Source organism: Panicum hallii, chromosome 8 (genome assembly GCF_002211085.1).
Source record: "Panicum hallii strain FIL2 chromosome 8, PHallii_v3.1, whole genome shotgun sequence".
In the NCBI taxonomy this organism is placed as follows: Eukaryota; Viridiplantae; Streptophyta; class Magnoliopsida; order Poales; family Poaceae; genus Panicum; species Panicum hallii.
In genome coordinates, this window is record NC_038049.1 from 44,147,032 (window position 1) to 44,167,222 (window position 20,191).

General features: G+C 49.4%; 3 protein-coding genes and 1 pseudogene across 4 annotated transcripts in view; 2 read left to right on the forward strand and 2 right to left on the reverse strand.

Annotated features, from left to right (window-relative positions):
* Positions 1-1,803: 1,803 nt before the first annotated feature.
* LOC112901926 (putative disease resistance protein RGA4) lies at positions 1,804-6,154 on the forward strand. 2 transcript variants are annotated; one of them, XM_025970795.1, is made up of 2 exons: positions 1,804-2,654; positions 3,457-6,154. In XM_025970795.1, exons 1-2 carry the CDS (start codon positions 1,998-2,000, stop codon positions 5,878-5,880), a joined length of 3,081 nt encoding a protein of 1,026 aa, XP_025826580.1. In that variant the 5' UTR covers positions 1,804-1,997; the 3' UTR covers positions 5,881-6,154. The 2 variants fall into 2 exon arrangements, with proteins under 2 accessions (XP_025826580.1, XP_025826581.1); XM_025970796.1 differs by having other exon boundaries at positions 3,460-6,154.
* Positions 6,155-9,818: 3,664 nt separating this feature from the next.
* The window catches only part of LOC112901941 (flavone O-methyltransferase 1-like), a 21,439-nt gene continuing 11,066 nt past the window's right edge, over positions 9,819-20,191 (reverse strand). The window contains exon 2 of the mRNA XM_025970816.1: positions 9,819-10,054. Coding sequence (XP_025826601.1) covers positions 9,872-10,054 — 183 coding nt within the window. The 3' untranslated portion in view covers positions 9,819-9,871. The remainder of the gene's footprint in view (positions 10,055-20,191) is intronic.
* LOC112901938 (tyrosine decarboxylase 1-like) lies at positions 12,024-13,962 on the forward strand. The gene is made up of 2 exons (XM_025970812.1): positions 12,024-12,911; positions 13,031-13,962. Exons 1-2 carry the CDS (start codon positions 12,101-12,103, stop codon positions 13,702-13,704), a joined length of 1,485 nt encoding a protein of 494 aa, XP_025826597.1. The 5' UTR covers positions 12,024-12,100; the 3' UTR covers positions 13,705-13,962.
* LOC112901943 lies at positions 16,865-17,954 on the reverse strand (annotated as a pseudogene).

The following is a 20,191-nucleotide window of genomic DNA, read 5'->3' on the forward strand; positions in this document are numbered from 1 at the left end:
GCGGGAGTGTGCGGGTTAGGGTTAGGGTTCTGGGAGTGGGGGGGCACGGTTTATATACGACACGAGTTTATTGGGTTGGGCCGTGCCTTATGGGCCTTATCGGGCTGTGACGGGCCGCACTTAACCGGGCCGTGCCGTGCCGCCCATCGGGCTGTCTTCTCGGCCCATGGCACGGCCCAGCCTTTTCTCGAGCTTGGCCCAGCCCATCGTATATCGTGCCGGGCCTCTTTTGGGCCGGGCCAAAATCACCGGGCTGCGTGCTGGCCCATTTAGCCCGGCCCAAATGTACAGCTATAGACGTGCCCCTAAATAATCTATATGCAACCTCTCATACGTGGAGCCAGAAAATGAATTGTGGCACAACCGTCGGCTAGAGAAACTAGGTTCCGTTTGGATCGTCTAGAGCTAAAGTTTAGCACTTGTTAAAGTTTAGCTCGACTAGATTTGATGCTAGCACTTGTTAAAGTTTAGGCCAACTAGATTTGATGCTAAGTTTTAGAACATTCATATTTGGATCTAATGCTAAAGTTTAGTTAGTTAAGTGAGAGAACTCTTTCTTTACAAGTTATTGGTTTCCATTAGCACATATTATTAGCATTTTCACTTATTAGCACTTACATCCAAACATCTTCAGTCTATCCTCACTCATCTCTTTATTATTGTGCTTGACCCTCTCGTCCCATAGCCAGTAAGAAAAGAACAAGGAGAGAAGGCATTGAGTAGATGGAGACGTTATGGAGAGAGAAGGCTTTGAATGAAGAGCTGGTAGAAGTTGCGTAAAAAAAAGAGCTGCTAGAAGGACACACATTTTTTTTTGAAGAAAAGTAGGACACACTAGGTGGGACCAGGCACATGCTTTGGCAAGTGCGACTAGTTCATTCTCTCTCCTCTTTTCTCACACTTTAGCATAAGATTTTGCGGAGCTATCTTAGCGATAAAGAAGACACCATGACATGCATTATTGTACATGCTCTAAAGAGGGCAGATAAAAGCGGATGTGTAATAATTAATACCCTAAGTTCTGATCTTTTATTTACTAACATGAAAAAATTGGATTCCTGCTGCATGCTCGTTTAGGAAGATAGCAAAATTGACTAACTGTAAATTTGAATTAATACAAATTTTACTAAAAATCTAAACGGCTCAATGTTGGAAGAGCTATTGCTTCGCCTCATATGGTGGCGCTCAAAGTCAACCGCGCTAAGCGCCGACTGCACCTCTGCACACCTCTACCAATGATCGATTTGTTCTTCTATTTTGCATAAAACTATTTCAATTTTTTCAGTTTTCAAAATGAGCAGATGACTTTTTGAATCAGGCTTCTAAAAAGTGGGTTTCTCTGATTTGAGACAGCCAGAAGACACCCAAATGAACAAATATTGATGTAAACATTCCAAAGAGTATATAAGCCTATATATCAGTTAGCAAATGACCTAGCATGTGCAATTAATTGCTAGCTACTGCAAATCTTCGAATGAATTTTAGGGAATGTGCATACATCAAAACAAGCATGACGGCAAAATTATCCACAAGCAGCCATCTCATCGATCAGTTGTCTCAAGTGGCATTGCTTTATAGAATTTAAGTTAATGCTACAATTTAGTATTTCTTTTTAGAATGGACTTAGGTTTAGTAATATGCAATCGATGGAGTCGCAAATGATTGTGTTTGATGCATGAGATTTTGTTCAAAACCCTTCGTGTAATTAGAGCTAGCTCCTCGTATGTATGTGCTGTTAATAAAGACGAAGAAGCACGTAGAACTAAAAGAAAAAAGAAGCACGCTAGTATGCGTGGACGTCCATATGCATGTACATGCTCGTGCGTACATGTTGAGAATACATAGCTGAAAAAAGGAGCTTCGCAGGGCCAGAGCGAGCTCGTATTTATCTAGCTATCTAGTAGCTTAGTGTGAGTGTCACTACCCTTCGCCCCGTCCGTCATCTTCCTCCAGCCTCTTCCCCTATCCTTCTCCATGAGATCTTAGCATTCCAATCCATGGCAAGTCCATTGCAAATTGCAGCAGTGGGCTGGGGCTTCGTGGTCATGGGTTGGATGCTGACACCCATACTCAGCTTTCTTGTGGACAAGTTCTTTGCCAACCTCTCCTTTGACACATCAAGAAAGCTTCGGAAGCTGGAGATCAACACTATCCCAAGCCTCAGGGAGACGCTGAGAAAAGTGGAGGAGCAAAGGATGGTTGGAGAAGTGAAAGGCAAGGGATCTGACTCTGATCTCGCGACGCTCAAGAAGATAGAAAATGATCTCAAGTCCATCATGTACGAGGCCGAAGACATACTACTGGATGTCGTCGATTATCACCGGATTGAGAAGGAAGTCAAGGGGGACGGCCCCAGCTGGATCTCAAGGGCTGCTGGCACTTGCATCACCCACTGCAAGGGGACCTGGTTCCGGAGATGCATAGGGTTGTGCTGGCTGGGCGCCACACTATGCAGATCTGGTGAGCAGCAAATACCAATTTCCCAAAGGCCCTCCAACTCCAATCCCGTGATGCAGAAGCTCCGTGCTTGGTCACTGTCCCTAGACATCAAGGTCCTCTGTCAATCCATGCAGAGGTGGTTAGCCGAAACATATGTGGCTGCTTGTCATTACCGGGATTGGTCATATGAAGAGGTTGGCATCAAAGCAAACAAGGTACCATCTGATCCTCATGCCCAATTCGTGCTTGAACTGCGATCTTGGTGGAATTTTTCTTGTTCTCCATTTTGTTCTGCAAAATACTTTCCTCGTGTTAAGAGAAGCGCCATTTTTCAAGCTACTAGTACAGCAACATCGATACTGTATGTAGAAGATTACTATATTAACTCACAGGTCCCAGCCCTGCTTTAATGTTGTAAAAGATTTTAGGTAGCTTGGAAAATTTCAACGTCAAGTTCTTTTTGTCACTTGAAGTAGCTGCTTGCAATGTTATGTCAGAGAGATTGAATTTTTTTCCCTTTGCATGCATTCTGGTGGAATAGTTCTACAATAGCAAGATACAAATCATGTCTGTACATTATAGAGTAAACTTAATCCAAGTGACACGGTGGATAGGAAGAGATATCCCTATATACGACAAGATAATGAGGATATAATGAAAGTAGATGTGAAGACTCTATCAAATGAACTCAATCCCAACCTTTAGTTTAAGAAATCTAAGTAGAGTGAGCAGAATGCTCTGTTTTCTCATGTAAATGCGAGCATTTGTATGTAGTTATTTTCTTCGATTGATCTGCCTTTTAGCATAGATACGCTATGCAGTGCTATTGAGTAAACTTTTACATGCTCTTAGTATCAATCTAAATACTTATTTTAATACGTTACTGTAAAAAGTTTGAGTACATAAATTCTAGAAGATGGCAAATATTCTGGGCATGGGGGTAGTAATAAATCAAGAGCAGGCACAACTGGAATATGTGGCAAGGATAATCATTTGACACTAGCTTGTTCCTTGCAGAAGGATGACATTGCAGTAGATCTTTTCTTCCTTAGTATCGATGGAAAAAGCTTGAGGAAACGAATAGAGGACATAGAAAAAAGATTGAATGACTCAAAACACTCACCTCTTTTGAGTCAGAAACGCAGCAGCAGCAGCGAAATTCCAGCCAAGGGTATTAGCGAAAACAGCAGCAGACAGGAGCAGATTGTCGACTCGCACATAATGATCTTACAGAAGGTATTCGGTCGAGACAAGAAGCGTAAGGATATATCTAGAAAGCTTCGTGAGGGACCAGATGCTTATGGACCAAGCTCCAATAGTAGTAAACCTTATTCTGTGATTGATATACATGGTATTGCAGGGTCCGGGAAGAGTACCTTGGCGAAATATGTTTGTGAGTATGAGAAGAAGGCTGAAGACAAACATTTTGACCTTATCATGTTCAGTCACGTGTCAACAACTTTCAGAGTGGATAAGATATTTCGTGATATTCTGGAGCAGATAACGCAAGTCCGGCCCTCCGATACTGAACGCCTTCAAAGCATACAAAAGGAGGTGAAGGAAAAACTGCAAGGCAGACGTTTCTTGTTGGTACTGGATGATCTCTGGGTCAATAATGACAGTCAGATGGAACAGGATATTCTACTTGATGCCCTTGACGTTGGGCAGAGTGGAAGCAGAATCCTGGTGACTGCTCAAAGAGAAGATGCGGCTGCAGCTCTAGGTTGCGCTCAGGAGCAAATTCCAATACCTGATCTGGAAGAGGTGGAGTACTTATCGTTGTTCATGCATCATGCACGATCAGGTGCAATCGGTAATGATGCAGAATATGAAAGGATTGGAATCAAGATTGCGAACAAGCTACGCCGCTCACCCATTGCTGCAGTAACAGTTGGAAAGCAGCTTCGGAGGAATAGAAGGATCAGTTTCTGGGAAACAACGGCGAACGATGTCGTGCTGAATGAGACCATGGGAGCTCTGTGGTGGAGCTATCAGCAGCTTGGTGATGACACCAGGCGATGCTTTGCATACTGCAGCACTTTCCCTAGAGGATACGGGTTAAAACGAGATGAGTTGGTTCGCATCTGGATAGCACAGGGGTTTGTAAACGCCAGTAGTCATGCAACAGAGGAATTGGAAGACGTGGGCAATCGCTACTTTGATGAGTTACTGACACTCTCATTTCTGCAAGTGCAAAGAACAATTTTTTGCACTGAATTCACATCTCATGACCTGCTACATGAGTTGGCAGAGAGGCTTGCGGGAAGTGATTTCCATAGAATTGATTCGAGTTGCCCGCCAAAAGATATTCCGCTTGGGGTTCGCCATGTTTTCGTCGAGACCAATAATGCAGCAAAGGTCGCAGAGTTAAGTCTGGACTTGGGAACTTTGCGCACCCTGATCATTAAGGAGCACTGTACAGAAGATACGGATAGAATGCAACCCATGGACATGGATGACTTGGAAAAAGTCTTTGATTGTTTGTTCATGAGGCTGAGGGAACTGCGGGTCCTGATTGTTGAACTAAAACGTAAGACAAAAGTGTTGTCAGTCCCAGCATCTGTTGATCGGATGAAGCATCTACGTTATCTTGGTTTCCTTCCCGGGTACATGAAGGTGATTTTGCCAAGCACATTTAGCAAGCTTTACCATATGCAGACCATAGATGTCTATCCTGCTTCTCCCTACAGGACGGTATCCTGTCCTGAAGATATGGCTAATCTCGTCCATCTGCGGCACGTCACTGCTTGGATGCCTTTCCCCAACGTTGGCAGGCTGATGTCACTCCATACGCTGCCACACTTCGAAGTAAAGGAGGAACAAGGGTACGAGCTGAAGCAGCTGAAGCACCTAAACAAGCTTCGGGGCGCTCTGCGGATATGGGGTCTTGGGGTTGTCGGAAGCAAAGAGGAAGCTCTCGGAGCTCAGCTAGCCCGCAAGGAGCGAGTCACAAAACTGGAGCTGAAATTCGGTTATAATACCTGCAACGACCCAGACGTCGCAGCAGAGGTACTTGAGGGTCTTTGCCCCCCGAAGGATCTTGTAGAGCTCCAGATCTACCACTACAAGGGTTCAAGGTATCCTAGCTGGATGTTGAGTCGGCAGCACCCAGACGCCCCAAAGCGCCTGCAAAAACTTGTGCTCCTTTGTTGCAGCCGGCTGGCATCTATTCCTAAAGATTGTGAGCTCTTCATTCATCTGCGTGAGCTCCGCATCGAGTCTTGCGACTGGGACTGCTTGCCAGAAAATATGGAGCGCCTCGGGTCGCTCCAGAATTTGTTTATTTATGATTGCGATAAGATGGAGCTCCTTCCGACGCTGCCCCAGTCTCTTCAGGAGATTCAAATCATTCACTGCCGCGTGCTGAGTACAACCTGTCAAGAAGAGGGGCACAGAAATTGGCATAAGATTCAGCACATTCCGGACAAGGTCATTTGGTAATTAAGGAAGGACGAAACCATTTCTTTTTCCCATGTACCAGCGACAGCTGAGCTCAGACCCCTTGTTACGCTTGTGAATCCATCTGTACGTCAAGCAGATTCGTGTGTCAGGAATGCTCTAGCTTGCTTCCTCCACTGTGCGCATGTTCTAGATTGTTTATTACTTTGATCCGTGGGCGAAACGGATAGTGCTTCTCTTGCTTGCTTCCTGTATGCGCATGTATACTCTAGCTTGTTTACTGTTATCCTCTGCATTATACATGGACGGGCTTTCATTTGGAATTCTTTCTGTTGCTGCTGACGAATAAAGTTGCCACTAAACCCATCGACCAAGTGCGGCTAATAAACTGAAAACGTTGAACGCCCATTGATCCTGGACGCGCGGCTCAAAAAGTTGACGTGGCCACGTCGGCCGGGGTTCTTGAGCCTGGGAGTCCAACACTGCAAAGTGACTGAGTTTAATCAGCCCATCAACTAGCTGTTATACGGTTGATTCTCGTTTGGGTTTTACTCATTTTTCCCCTTCACTTTACGGGTGAGATTTGGCTGATTTCTCGTTTGGTTCTCAACCAATTTTTTTCTTCCGTCAAGACCGCTACGTGTCACAAATCCATTTGGTAAAAAAATCGAGTGAAATTTCCCTATGATCTATATCCCCTGTACCAGCAGTCATTCCAGACTGCCTGTGAGCTGAACACGAGAGAAAACTATCCTGCAGCCCAGTTTAAGAATTTGGATCATCGAAATAAGATCAGCCCAGTCCAGCCTACAAGGATTTGGTCCGTCTAGGCCCAGATCAAGGTAAAAAAGACCTGTGATCCATCCTAAGCCCAGTTGGAGTGGGCCTCGTATATATTCTGTACGCAATGTGCACGTACCCATGGGCCCATCCTAGCTGATGGCCGCCGTGTGGAGCACTTCGCCGATCGAAGGGGTGGAGCCCGGCGGTGGGGGTCGCGTCGGTGAAGGGCGGATGCGATCGCCGACGGCTTTGATCCTACCTTGTACAAGCGAATTGTGACAAGCCTGCATGGGCCTAGACTACAGTGCAGTTCTGCAAGCGCATCAGGCAGGCCATGACGGCTTTGGCCCTACCTTGTACAAGGCGTCTTGGGATACGGTTGCCTCGCCGCCTCCTGGCGTTCCTGCTGGAACGTGTGAACTGGGCGCTCATCGTTCTGCTGCTGCCCAAGTATAGGCAGGCACGCATCGTTCTGCAAAGCAGATTGGGCGCGCAGAGTTGTGATGTGGAGATTTTCTCTAAGATCCTCACCAGCCGCCTGCAGAGAGGTCGAGCTCTCGGAGCTTATGGATCTTGATCAGACCGGCTTCTTGCAGGGGCGAGCGAGCGATCCCCATCTCGCAGTCCTCCATCTATGCCGCAGAGCTCGTCCAATGCTGCTTCAAGCGGCATGCGCCGACACTAGCTCTCAAGCTTGACTACGCCAAGGCCTTCGACATTGTGTTATGGAGCAGCCTCCAAGACATCTTGCATTCTTGCGAGCTCGTGGCTGCCCGGACCAGTGGTGCGCTTCGATCCAGAGCCTGTTGACCAGCTAGTGATGCCCGGGGCCCTGGATCACCTGTCGCCGCAGGCTGAGGCTGGGTGCTCGCCTATTGCCATACCCTCTTGCTGCTTGCTGCAGACACGCTCCAGAGAATGATCAAGAAAAACAGTGACGTGCGGCACCCCAAGATCTAGGCGAACTATGCCCTGTGCTACAATACGCATCTTAATTATTTCCAGTTTGGCCTACAAACTGGTGTTGATATATGGCCAATAATAAATCATAGATCGCCATTTAACCAGTTGTCGTTGGCTGGGAGTGAAACCTGTTTCTCTGTTAGTGTCAAAGAGACGTGATGAACTTTGCAATGTAAAATCATGAGAAAGCCAAACGGTGGCGGTTACGGGAGACATCTTGGTCTAGTGCCAGCAGAGAAACACAAGATGGAAATTTTAGGTAAATTATTTTAATTTATTACGTAGATGGAGGCCGATGCCAGCATGTGATCAGCTACTTGGTGTACTCGATGGCCTAGAAGTTGGCGTAGGCGAGCAGGCACACGTCGACACCGATCAACCCTTGCGCACTGTTTGTGGCATCCGGGTTCATCGGCAGGATGCACTCGACGCTGATGAGCTTGGCACAGTGGTCATCACCCCAGCACTTGACGATCCACTTCATGAGGATGGCATCGCTGGAGGGTACCTTCTCGAAATGCATGCATGTTCGAGGGAGCTAGACCATGTATTTCTGTTTGGTTTTACAGAGGAGGTGGCTAACGAGAGTAGTCTGTGGTGCTCAGGTGGTGCTTCAGCACTCTCCATGAACCAGGGGCGAAGCTACAGCTAGTAGCCGGGCTCCGGCGACCCCGATAACTCCAGAAAAATCCCTTTATATCACTGTTGATCTAAATGAAATGACCCCTAAAAAAACTAGATTACTACACATCGACCCCGGCGCTTCAGGTTTCTTGCTTCGCCCCTACCATGAACTGCTCATCAGGTCGCTTGCCCTGGATACCGCTTAAGCCATGCATCCTACGGTAATGTTTGATAGTGGTTGGGGTTCTAGTGTGTGTGGGGTGTCTGTAGCTTTATTTGGTAAAGCACAAGCTGGTCTCTATATCCACCTATTGGCCTGTCCTTGTAGAGTTTCCCCTCTCTTCGTATTAATTAAATGACACGCAGCTCTACCATGTCGTTTGAGAAAAAGTTAAACTCCCAATTAGCTTCGCTTAACACAAGATATTCTTGAGATAAAATTAACTTATCACATTAAACTTTATCCAATAGTTTGAATGGCAAATAATAATTCCGTAAACACCAAGTCAGTAACCATCAAAATGCTTATTCTCCAAAAGCTACAAGTATATGTATCTGGCTGGAGGCACGCGCAAGGCGCAGTACCTTACAAATAGTTTTCCATAATTCAATCAGAACGTTCATCATGATTTGTAACCTAAAGAAATTTTACCAGGCACCATACTAAATGGCGAACGGTAAGTTCCTTAAAGTTGAGCTACATATTGGTACAAGGCGTACCCAAACATCTAACTGAAGTCTACAATAAAAGTTAGAGCTCTATGTTGCTGATTCTTTCTCAACATGGCCATAAAGAATATATCCAAATCTCAGGCAACCATGCGTAATAAAAGGTTGAGTTAGATTGCATTGCCACCTCAAATTGGAGATGCATGTTAACCTAAAATCTCCACACATCCAGAACAATCCTTTCAAAATCCAGTGAATCAATTAGATCTCCAATTTGGATAAAAGATCCAACTTCCCTATCCATCTGAAAACCCATTTCCTCATGTCTAAAGAAAAAGAAGCAGCTATACATTACTACCACTGGAGTGAGGACGATGTTACTAACCGTGGAGCATTTGGATTTGAGAAAAACATATGGCACCACCTCTCCTCAAGTTAAGCCACCATCGCCAAGAAGGGTTGATCACCATAATACCATACTTTCGCTTAACGCTGGACTTATGACTAAGCAAACACCACCGGTTCGTATCACACATCACCAGTGGTTGTGCTATGCATAGCAAAACGGATTTGAGACACCAACATCTGAGTGTTTCCTGGTGCACAATCAGTCCGGGATTGAGCCACGTACCCGGAGAGAAATAGCCTGGATGGATTATTTCCACTTTGTCCTACAAACCGGTGGTGATGAATAGCCTCGATCACTCCCAATTCATGACCAATCAAACATTGATCGCCATTTTAACCGGCTGTGATTGGTCTGGAGTGAAGCCCGATTCTCTATCGGTGTCAAGGAGACATGAACTTTGCAATGTAAACTCATGAGAGAGCCAAACGGCTGGTGTTTCTCTATTTTATTCTTGTAAATAACATGGAGGTGGCAGTTACAAGAGACACCTTGGTCTAGTGCCGGCAGAGAAACACAGGATGGAAACTTTAGGTAGAATATTTTAATTTATTATGTAGATGGAGGCCGAAGCCTGCCCGGCGGCAGCTACTTGGTGTACTCGATGGCCCAGAAGTTGGCGTAGATGTAGGTGGACTTGACGCTGGTAAACCCGGCGCCCTTGGCGAGCTCCACGAACTCCCTCTCATACCTCTCCTTGCCGTCAGGGCTGTACGCGAGCAGGCACACGTCGACGCCGATCAACCCCTGCGCGCTGTTCGTGGCGTCCGGGTTCACCGGCAGGATGCACTCGACACTGATGAGCTTCCCATGCAGCGGCAGCGCGTCGTAGCAGTTCTTGAGCAGCCTGGCGCAGTGGTGGTCGCCCCAGCAGTTGAGGATCCACTTCATGAGAATGGCATCGCCTGAGGGTACCTCCTCGAACATGTCACCACCCACGTGCTGCACATGCACGCCGGGGTAGGCTGGCGCCTCGGAGATGACGTGGGGGAGGTCGAAGTTGATCCCATGAATGGTCGGGTACCTGGAGGTGATGGCGTGGATGGTGGAGCCAAGGCCGCCGCCGACATCGACGAGGGTGCGGACGCCGTCGAAGCCCGTGTAGAGCTCGAGGAGCTTTTCGGTGAGGATGACGGAGTGCTGCTTCATGGCCTCATTGAAGACGCTGTTGAAGCGCGCGTCCGTGCCGGCGTAGTCGAACCAGGAAGGTGTCCCGAACGCCCTATTGAACGGGCTGCCACCCTCAAGGACCGCGTCCGTCATGTAGCTCCAGGCGTGCATGAAGAGCTTGTCGTTGGCGAGGAGGTGGAACGGCGCCATGGAGACGCCATCCTTGTTGGGGGTGAGCCACTTGCACACCGGCGCGGCGCTGTACCGGCGGGACAGGCTGCCGTCCTCGCCCTCCTCCACCACGCACGACACGACGTTGTAGGAGGCAAGCAGCCGCAGCAAGCGATCGACCATGGACGCCGCGGCCGGGTTGGCCTTGGACGGCAGCTTCGCGGCCACCTCCTTGGGAGTGAGGGCCTTGCCGCCGGCGCCCACGAGGGTCTCGAGCAGGCCCAGCTCGATGGCAGTCCTGAGCGTCATCGGCAGGACGGCCGACGACACTAGCTGCAGCGCGTGCAGGCATGTCTCCTCGTCGGCAATGTCCGTGGAGCCCATCTGCCTCTTGGATCGGATTGGAGCACAGCAACTAGCTGATGGAGGAGTTGTGAGCGCTGGCAGCTGAGTGATGATGTGCGTTGAAGGGGGTGTGGGCACGAGCTGAGCTTATATAGGGCTTCCTGCAGGCTTTGTTCTCACCTACCTCAAAATTAGTCTTGACACGTATGGGAGTGTGGCTGTAAAATGTCTGTGATCTGCGTGAGAGCTGCGGGATGGTGACGGACACAGTGGCATTCTATTTTCTATTGCTAATTACCGCACGCAAAAAACCCGTGATGCACAAGGCTGAGAACAGATACAGAATCTGCAAACCGATTCATGGCACTAGCTGGTAGAGTTGTAGTGAAGCTGCGCAGGAGTTTCAGATATGCATGGGCGTGGACGTCGCGTGATGCACCTGGCTTCGCTACAGAAGATTTTCTTTATTTTATTCATTTTGGTGCTGGGTACAAGCAACTTTCTAGAGTCTGCACGTTTGACATGAAATTTCCGGGAAATGGGTTCATATCCACAAACTCCACTACTAAACACAACTTGAAGTGACTGAAAGCCCAAAACGCAAAATAAATTGCACAAGTTTGTGGTCCAGTTTTGACTAATCAAAGTATTTTTGTATGGTTGTTTTGGATGGAGAAGCTATAAGGTGATAGATAGACTGGAGTACAATCTTCCTATTTTTCTGCTATTTAGATGACTTGATACTTTTCTAGGCTTACTAATAACCATCCAGAGCTCCCGACACAACCGCGTGAGCACCGTCTCCCGACACCTGCACATGATGACTACATGCGCCCACATGCAACTAGTACAAATGTGTGCCTAGTTTGTTTATTTTTTGATAGATCTGTAGAGTATCAATTATTAATAACTAATAACAAACGTGCTGCACAAAAGGTGACTCACCAGGAAGCTGGAGCATGTCGTCAAAATAGCTAGCGAGAAAGCATCGTATCTCCGAGAGCGAGAGAGCATGCCCAAGTGAGTGTCTTTCCTGTGACTAGGTTCGTGATGCACATGGCAGAATGCAGAACCTATATATATGAGCCAGATGTGGGCTTCCAAACCAAATCACATCGCTCCTGCTACGGTGCTGTAGTGAACCCTACTTTCCTTGCCACGCCTGAATTCAAGCTTCTTTCCTGGCCGCCCATGGGTAGCCTTCCACTTGAAGCGATGATGCCACTGGACCCCGAGACATTCGCCGGGGAGTCGGGCGCAGTGGTCGGCTTCCTCGCCGACTACTACCGCAACGTCGACAAGTACCCGGTCATGGCTAACCCCGAGCCGGGCTCCATCCGTAAGCTTCTTCCGGATGCAGCCCCAGAGTTGGGTGAGTCCATGGACCGCATACTCGACGACGTGCAGCGGGACATCCTCCCGGGGCTCACACACTGGCAGAGCCCCAGCTTCTTCGCCTACTTCCCGGCGAACGCGAGCAGTGCAGGGTTCGCCGGGGAGATGTTGTCCGCTGGTCTCAATGTCGTACCTTTCGTCTGGACGGCATCACCGGTGGCCACCGAGCTGGAGCAGGTCGTGGTTGATTGGATGGCTAGCCTCCTCGGCCTACCGGAGCGCTTCCACTTCAAGGGAGGAGGAGGCGGTGTCCTGCACGGGAGCACGTGCGAGGCCGTGGTGTGCACGCTTGCGGCCGCACGCGACCGTGCGTTGAGCAAGCTCGGCCATGAAGGCATCCTCAAGCTGGTCGTGTACGCCTCGGACCAGACCCACGCGACCTTTCAGAAGGGCGCGAGCATCGTCGGCATCCCTCCAGCAAACTTCCGCATCCTACGGACGTCGGCGGAGTCAGGATACGGCCTGACTGCCGACACCGTCCAAAGAGCAGTGGAGGAAGACGTCGCCCGCGGACTGGTTCCTCTTTACCTGTGCGCCACAATCGGCACTACCGGTCTCGGGGCCATTGACCGAGTGCGAGAGCTCGGTCATGTTGCTCGGCGTTATGGTATTAGCTTCAACCTCCTTCCCAGCCCCCCCCCTCTCTCTCTCTCCGATGCTAATCATCCACTTGATTATATGCATATAACCATCTGACAAGATTACATATGTAATACTATCGTACAGGAACCTGGCTGCACATCGACGCTGCATACGCCGGCAGTGCGGCCATTTGCCCAGAGTTCCAAGGTAACCTCGACGGCGCTGAGCTGGCGGACTCGGTGAGCATGAACCCACACAAGTGGTTGCTCACCAACATGGACTGTTGCTGCCTTTGGGTGGCAAACCCCACCACCATGACCGACGCACTGTCCACCGACCCAGAGTACCTCAGGAACGTCGGCGGTGCGTCAAAGATGACGACAGACACGATCGACTACAAGGACTGGCAGATTGCCCTGTCACGCCGCTTCCGCGCCATCAAGCTGTGGGTGGTGCTGCGGCGCTATGGAACGGCGGGCATGCGCGCGCACATACGGAGGCACATCCGGATGGCGGAGTGGTTTGAGCGCGTCGTGGCGGCTGACGAGCGCTTCGAGGTCGTGGTGCCGAGGAGCTTCTCCCTCGTGTGCTTCCGCCTCCGCCCGCGCTTCATGGAGGATAAAGCGGTGGAGTCCCTGAACCGCGAGCTCCTCGTGGCGGTGAACGCAAGCGGGCGGGCGTTCATGACGCATTTCGTTGTGGATGGCAAGTTTGTGATCCGCCTAGCCGTGGGTGGCTCCATGACGGAGATGCGGCACGTCCGCGGAGCATGGGAGCTGATCAAGGAGAAGGCCAATGAATTGCTCGCCGGCTGTTAGTTAGATTTCATGGCTGATATATAGTAGCTAGTCATCAGTCCATCATCATCTTGCTTGCGACTAAGAGTTCCGTGGCAGGAGTTTAAGAGTTATTGCGATGTGGAATGAAAGTCAAGAGATGACATAACATATTGCCATTGTTTTCCCTTACCAACACAAATACTTATCCATGAAACCCCTGCTGAGTAAATCTGCTACGAATGGTCCCGGCGGAAGAATAGTTCCTGTGATACTTGCAGCCCTGCATCGGCAAAAATATGAAGCCTTTAACCCTGTGTGTCTTTGCGGCTTCGAGAAAAATAAATATGAAGACTAATCTATTTCATCATTCTTGTTGCCTGAAGCATCGAAATGCATGCATGTTCGAGGGAGCTAGACCATGTATTTCTGTTTGGTTTTACAGAGGAGGTGGCTAACGAGAGTAGTCTGTGGTGGTGCTCAGGTGGTGCTTCAGCACTCTCCATGAACCAGGGGCGAAGCTACAGCTAGTAGCCGGGGTCCGGCGACCCCGATAACTCCAGAAAAATCCCTTTATATCACTGTTGATCTAAATGAAATGACCCGTAAAAAACTAGATTACTACACATCGAACCCGGCGCTTCAAGTTTCTTGCTTCGCCCCTACCATGAACTGCTCATCAGGTCGATACCGCTTAAGCCATGCATCCTACGGTAATGTTTGGTAGCGGTTGGGGTTCTAGTGTGTGTGGGGTGTCTTTAGCTTTATTTGGTAAAGCACAAGCTGGTCTCTATATCCACCTATTGGCCTGTCCTTGTAGAGTTCCCCTTGAAAGCTATAGGATCTGCTACTGCGCGATTAGATTAGGAGAAACCTCTGCGCAATTTGCTTAATCTAGAAACAGAGAGAGAGAGATTGAGAGATGCAGGGAAGGGCACGGGGTATACCTTCGTGCCCTAGGCCGGCGGCGGATGCAGAAGTGCCCGCCATGGCGGTGTAGCGCGGGGATCGGAGCAGTTCGGCCGTAGGGGTTCACGGTCGAGGCAGAGGGCGTCGAGGATCGCCGGAGGAGCTTCCCGCCGCTGCCGCGCTTGACTTAGATCGGCTAGGGTTGACTGTGGGTGGGGTGGCGGCGGCCGGTGGACTTCGTATATCGAGCCGCTGGCCCCCACCTCCTTTTTATAGCGCGGCGCGACGGGGGCCCACCAGCTAGGGTACCGCTGGAACGCCCCCGATCAGGGCGCGGGGTGAGGCGGGTCATCGGGCCCGTTGGGATCCGATGACCCAGAGAGATCAATTCTAACAGTCTCCCCCTTGATCTCACCCTATACTATTCTTTTACTTTTACTTTTTCGCGTTTCGTCATAGATTTGTGTATAGAGCATGCCTCATCGTCACGATCAGCTGTCGATGGATTTAGCAGCTACAATTCACGCTTCCATTCAGAAACGGATTCTTTAACCTTTTTGGGCCCTTGTAGTCCGAAGATCATAGGCTATCCCTTAGCCCCATGCCGGCTACGTGTTCCTTGAACACGTTGGGTGGTAAGCCTTTCGTTAGCGGATCCGCAAGCATTTTCACTGTGCTTATGTGCTCGAGATTAATGATCTGATCTCGGACTTTATCTTTCACAACATAATACTTTATATCTATGTGTTTGGCAGCACCACTTGTCTTGTTGTTGTGAGCATACATTACTGCGGGCTCGTTATCGCAGTACAACTGTAATGGTTTAGATATTTCATCAACCATTCTCAGACCAGGTACAAACTGCTTTAGCCAGTTCACCTGCCCTGTAGCCTCATAACACGCAACAAACTCGGCATACATTGTGGACGATGTAGTGACGGTTTGTTTGCAACTTTTCCATGATATTGCTCCCCCGGCTAGGGTGAACACATATCCTGACGTGGATTTTCTGTCATCTCCTGCGTAATCGGAATCTGAGTATCCTACGATACGCAGAGATTCTGTTTTCCTGTACGTTAATATGAGGCCTTTTGTTCCTTGCAAATAGCGCAGAACTTTCTTTACCAATTTCCAGTGTTCTGGTCCTGGATTACTCTGGAATCTGCCAAGCAACCCGGTAACGTAAGCTATGTCAGTAACCATCAAAATGCTTATTCTCCAAAAGCTACAAGTATATGTATCTGGCTGGAGGCACGCGCAAGGCGCAGTACCTTACAAATAGTTTTCCATGAACGTCCATCATGATTTGTAACCTAAAGAAATTTTACTAGGCACCGTACTAAATGGCGAACGGTAAGTTCCTTAAAGTTGAGCTACATATTGGTACAAGGCATACCCAAACATCTATAATGAAGTAACTGAAATCTACAATAAAAGTTAGAGCTCTATGTTGCTGATTCTTTCTCAACATGGCCATAAAGAATATATCCAAATCTCAGGCAACCATGCGTAATAAAAGGTTGAGTTAGATTGCATTGCCACCTCAAATTGGAGATGCATGTTAACCTAAAATCTCCACACATCCAGAACAATCCTTTCAAAATCCAGTGAATCAATTAGATCTCCAATTTGGATAAAAGATCCAACTTCCCTATCCATCTGAAAACCCATTTCCTCATGTCTAAAGAAAAAGAAGCACCTATACATTACTACCACTGGAGTGAGGACGATGTTACTACCGTGGAGCATTTGGATTTGAGAAAACATATGGCACCACCTCTCCTCAAGTTAAGCCACCATCGCCAAGAAGGGTTGATCACCATAATACCATACTTTCGCTTAACGCTGGACTTATGACTAAGCAAACACCACCGGTTCGTATCACACATCACCAGTGGTTGTGCTATGCATAGCAAAACGGATTTGAGACACCAGCATCTGAGTGTTTCTGGTGCACAATCAGTCCGGGATTGAGCCACGTACCCGGAGAGAAATAGCCTGGATGGATTATTTCCACTTTGTCCTACAAACCGGTGGTGATGAATAGCCTCGATCACTCCCAATTCATGACCAATCAAACATTGATCGCCATTTTAACCGGCTGTGATTGGTCTGGAGTGAAGCCCGATTCTCTATCGGTGTCAAGGAGACATGAACTTTGCAATGTAAACTCATGAGAGAGCCAAACGGCTGGTGTTTCTCTATTTTATTCTTGTAAATAACATGGAGGTGGCAGTTACAAGAGACACCTTGGTCTAGTGCCGGCAGAGAAACACAGGATGGAAACTTTAGGTAGAATATTTTAATTTATTATGTAGATGGAGGCCGAAGCCTGCCCGGCGGCAGCTACTTGGTGTACTCGATGGCCCAGAAGTTGGCGTAGATGTAGGTGGACTTGACGCTGGTAAACCCGGCGCCCTTGGCGAGCTCCACGAACTCCCTCTCATACCTCTCCTTGCCGTCAGGGCTGTACGCGAGCAGGCACACGTCGACGCCGATCAACCCTGCGCGCTGTTGTGGCGTCCGGGTTCACCGGCAGGATGCACTCGACACTGATGAGCTTCCCATGCAGCGGCAGCGCGTCGTAGCAGTTCTTGAGCAGCCTGGCGCAGTGGTGGTCGCCCCAGCAGTTGAGGATCCACTTCATGAGAATGGCATCGCCGGAGGGTACCTCCTCGAACATGTCACCACCCACGTGCTGCACATGCACGCCGGGGTAGGCTGGCGCCTCGGAGATGACGTGGGGGAGGTCGAAGTTGATCCCATGAATGGTCGGGTACCTGGAGGTGATGGCGTGGATGGTGGAGCCAAGGCCGCCGCCGACATCGACGAGGGTGCGGACGCCGTCGAAGCCCGTGTAGAGCTCGAGGAGCTTTTCGGTGAGGATGACGGAGTGCTGCTTCATGGCCTCATTGAAGACGCTGTTGAAGCGCGCGTCCGTGCCGGCGTAGTCGAACCAGGAAGGTGTCCCGAACGCCTATTGAACGGGCTGCCACCCTCAAGGACCGCGTCCGTCATGTAGCTCCAGGCGTGCATGAAGAGCTTGTCGTTGGCGAGGAGGTGGAACGGCGCCATGGAGACGCCATCCTTGTTGGGGGTGAGCCACTTGCACACCGGCGCGGCGCTGTACCGGCGGGACAGGCTGCCGTCCTCGCCTCCTCCACCACGCACGACACGACGTTGTAGGAGGCAAGCAGCCGCAGCAAGCGATCGACCATGGACGCCGCGGCCGGGTTGGCCTTGGACGGCAGCTTCGCGGCCACCTCCTTGGGAGTGAGGGCCTTGCCGCCGGCGCCCACGAGGGTCTCGAGCAGGCCCAGCTCGATGGCAGTCCTGAGCGTCATCGGCAGGACGGCCGACGACACTAGCTGCAGCGCGTGCAGGCATGCACTACCGGAGGACAGGGCGTCGCCGAGTGTCAAGCGCTTTGCCGAGGGTTCAAAATCGGGCTCTCGGCGAAGATATTCTTCGCCGAGAGCACCCCTCGGCAAAGAATAACCGTCGACAAATCGTATTTTGCCTAGAGCCGAACACTCGGCGAAGAAAGGCACTCGGCGAAGACGCTTTTTCCCCGAGAGGCAACCCCTCGACAAAGAAACACACTCGGCAAACAACTGTTACATGCGACAGAATCTGTACGCCGTTTTCTTCACCGAGTGGAGCCCGTAAAGCCCTCGGCAAAGACCCAAGCTTTGCCGAGTTCCCAACTCCTGCTCTCGGCAAAGACCCATTTTGCCGAGTGCTTTTCTTCGGCACTCGGCAAAATATTTTAATTTTTTCCCCGTACCGACTCCAAACTTTTTCTATGTTCTTCCTACATGATGTTAAACAATCCTTGAAGTTTCAATAATTATTGTAACAATTTGGTATATTATAAAATTTAATTGCATTTCCTTGATATCTTTGGATAATTCCATTTGAACTACACATCATTGATATCATGATGTAAATTTTGTGAAAAGTCGTTATTCATGTTTTATGGTGTACATTGACACCTTATATAGTAAATTTAATAAATTTTGAACGTCTTTTACACGAAAGAGGATTGCAAACTTAGGTTCAAGTTATTTTTTAATTTTAAAAAAATGCACATTGGTCTAAAATCATGAACTTGGTGTGGTGTCATGAAGTTATATGGATAGGTTGCGATAAAATTTGACAAGAATTCGACAAAGTTTTGACATACGATGCTCACAAACCGGAGAATATGAGATTAGTTTTCTTATCTCATGTGTATGCCTAATAAGGTTTTAAGCACAATACTTATCAAGCTTTTAGGATATGTTATGAATTTTTTATGACAGTTTTCCCATGCGATATAATGACCTCTCAACAAATTTCAAGAGTTTTAGACATTGTTTATTTTTTATAAAAATAAAAAAGAAAATATTTCGCCGAGTGTTGTACTAAAGCTCTCGGCGAAGAGGCTGTTTGCCGAGAGCAAATGGGGGGCACTCGGCGAAGTGCATTTTGCCGAGAGCGGTAACAGGGCACTCGGCGAAGTTGATGTTTGCCGAGCGTCGCGGCATCGGCGAAGTGTCTACTTTGCCGAGAGCCCCGATTTCGCTCTCGGCAAGTCTAATTTTATCCCCTATCCCGATTCCCGGCTCGGATTGCGTTTTTTCACACCGACGCCCGCCTAAGACCGACGCCCGCCCATCCAGACGCACGGCGCCGCCGCTCCCTAGCCACCTCGACGGCCGGCCTCCACGACGAACGGCGACTCGGCCTCCTCGTCGGTCGGCGTCCCCGCTGCCGGCAAGCCCGACGCCCGGCCGCTCCTCGCCCTGCCGTCCGTGCAGATCGACGGGTGGACCACGGCAGCCGACGCACCGCGCCTGCTCGACGGCCGGCCTCCACGACGTGCGGCGACCCGGCCTCCTCGTCGCTCGACGCCTTGACGCCCGGCCGCTCCTCCGCCCTGCCCTCGTGCAGATCTATGGCCAGCGCCCCGACGTACGGTCGCGGCGGATCCGCGCTCCTCGACGGCCGGCCACCCCGAAGCTAGGTGAGCACACGCCCCGCCTCCCACACCAGCCTCCCAGTGTTAGCACCCAAGGCCTCCCTTCGGCCATCCCTCCTTTCTCGTATTTTTTCTTGGGCGAGCGTTGCGGATGCAATGGTGCTGCTTGAGCGCCACACGGGCTGCTGCTGGTGTGTATGTCGTGTAAGCACCACTGGACCAGCTGCTGCAGAGCGGAGGTTCATCCATCAGATCCTGACGATGGTAGATCTAGCTAACAACACCTTTGGATGGTAGGGATGGATCTTTGCAGTGTTGAATCGCTCTGACTCTCATCATGCACTGGAATTTCTTGCCTTTTCTTCTCACCTTCATCATGGTAATAATAGCAATGATAATTCTCCTCTTTTTTCACTAAGTATTGTATGGGTATTACTCCATAGGCATTAGTCTTCATGGCACACCACGGTGCAAGGAATGACGCCAGTTGGTGGGTTCATTGGGTTACTGTTGATCGAAACAGGATGGAGCAGAAATTTCTCCCTGAATACCATACACTTTATTTGTGAGGATAAACTTAGAAGTGCTTAATTGTAGTAAGTTCAGTACGAGCTAGTTCAGTACGAGCTAATAATTAACTGTGTGGCTGGTGGTGCT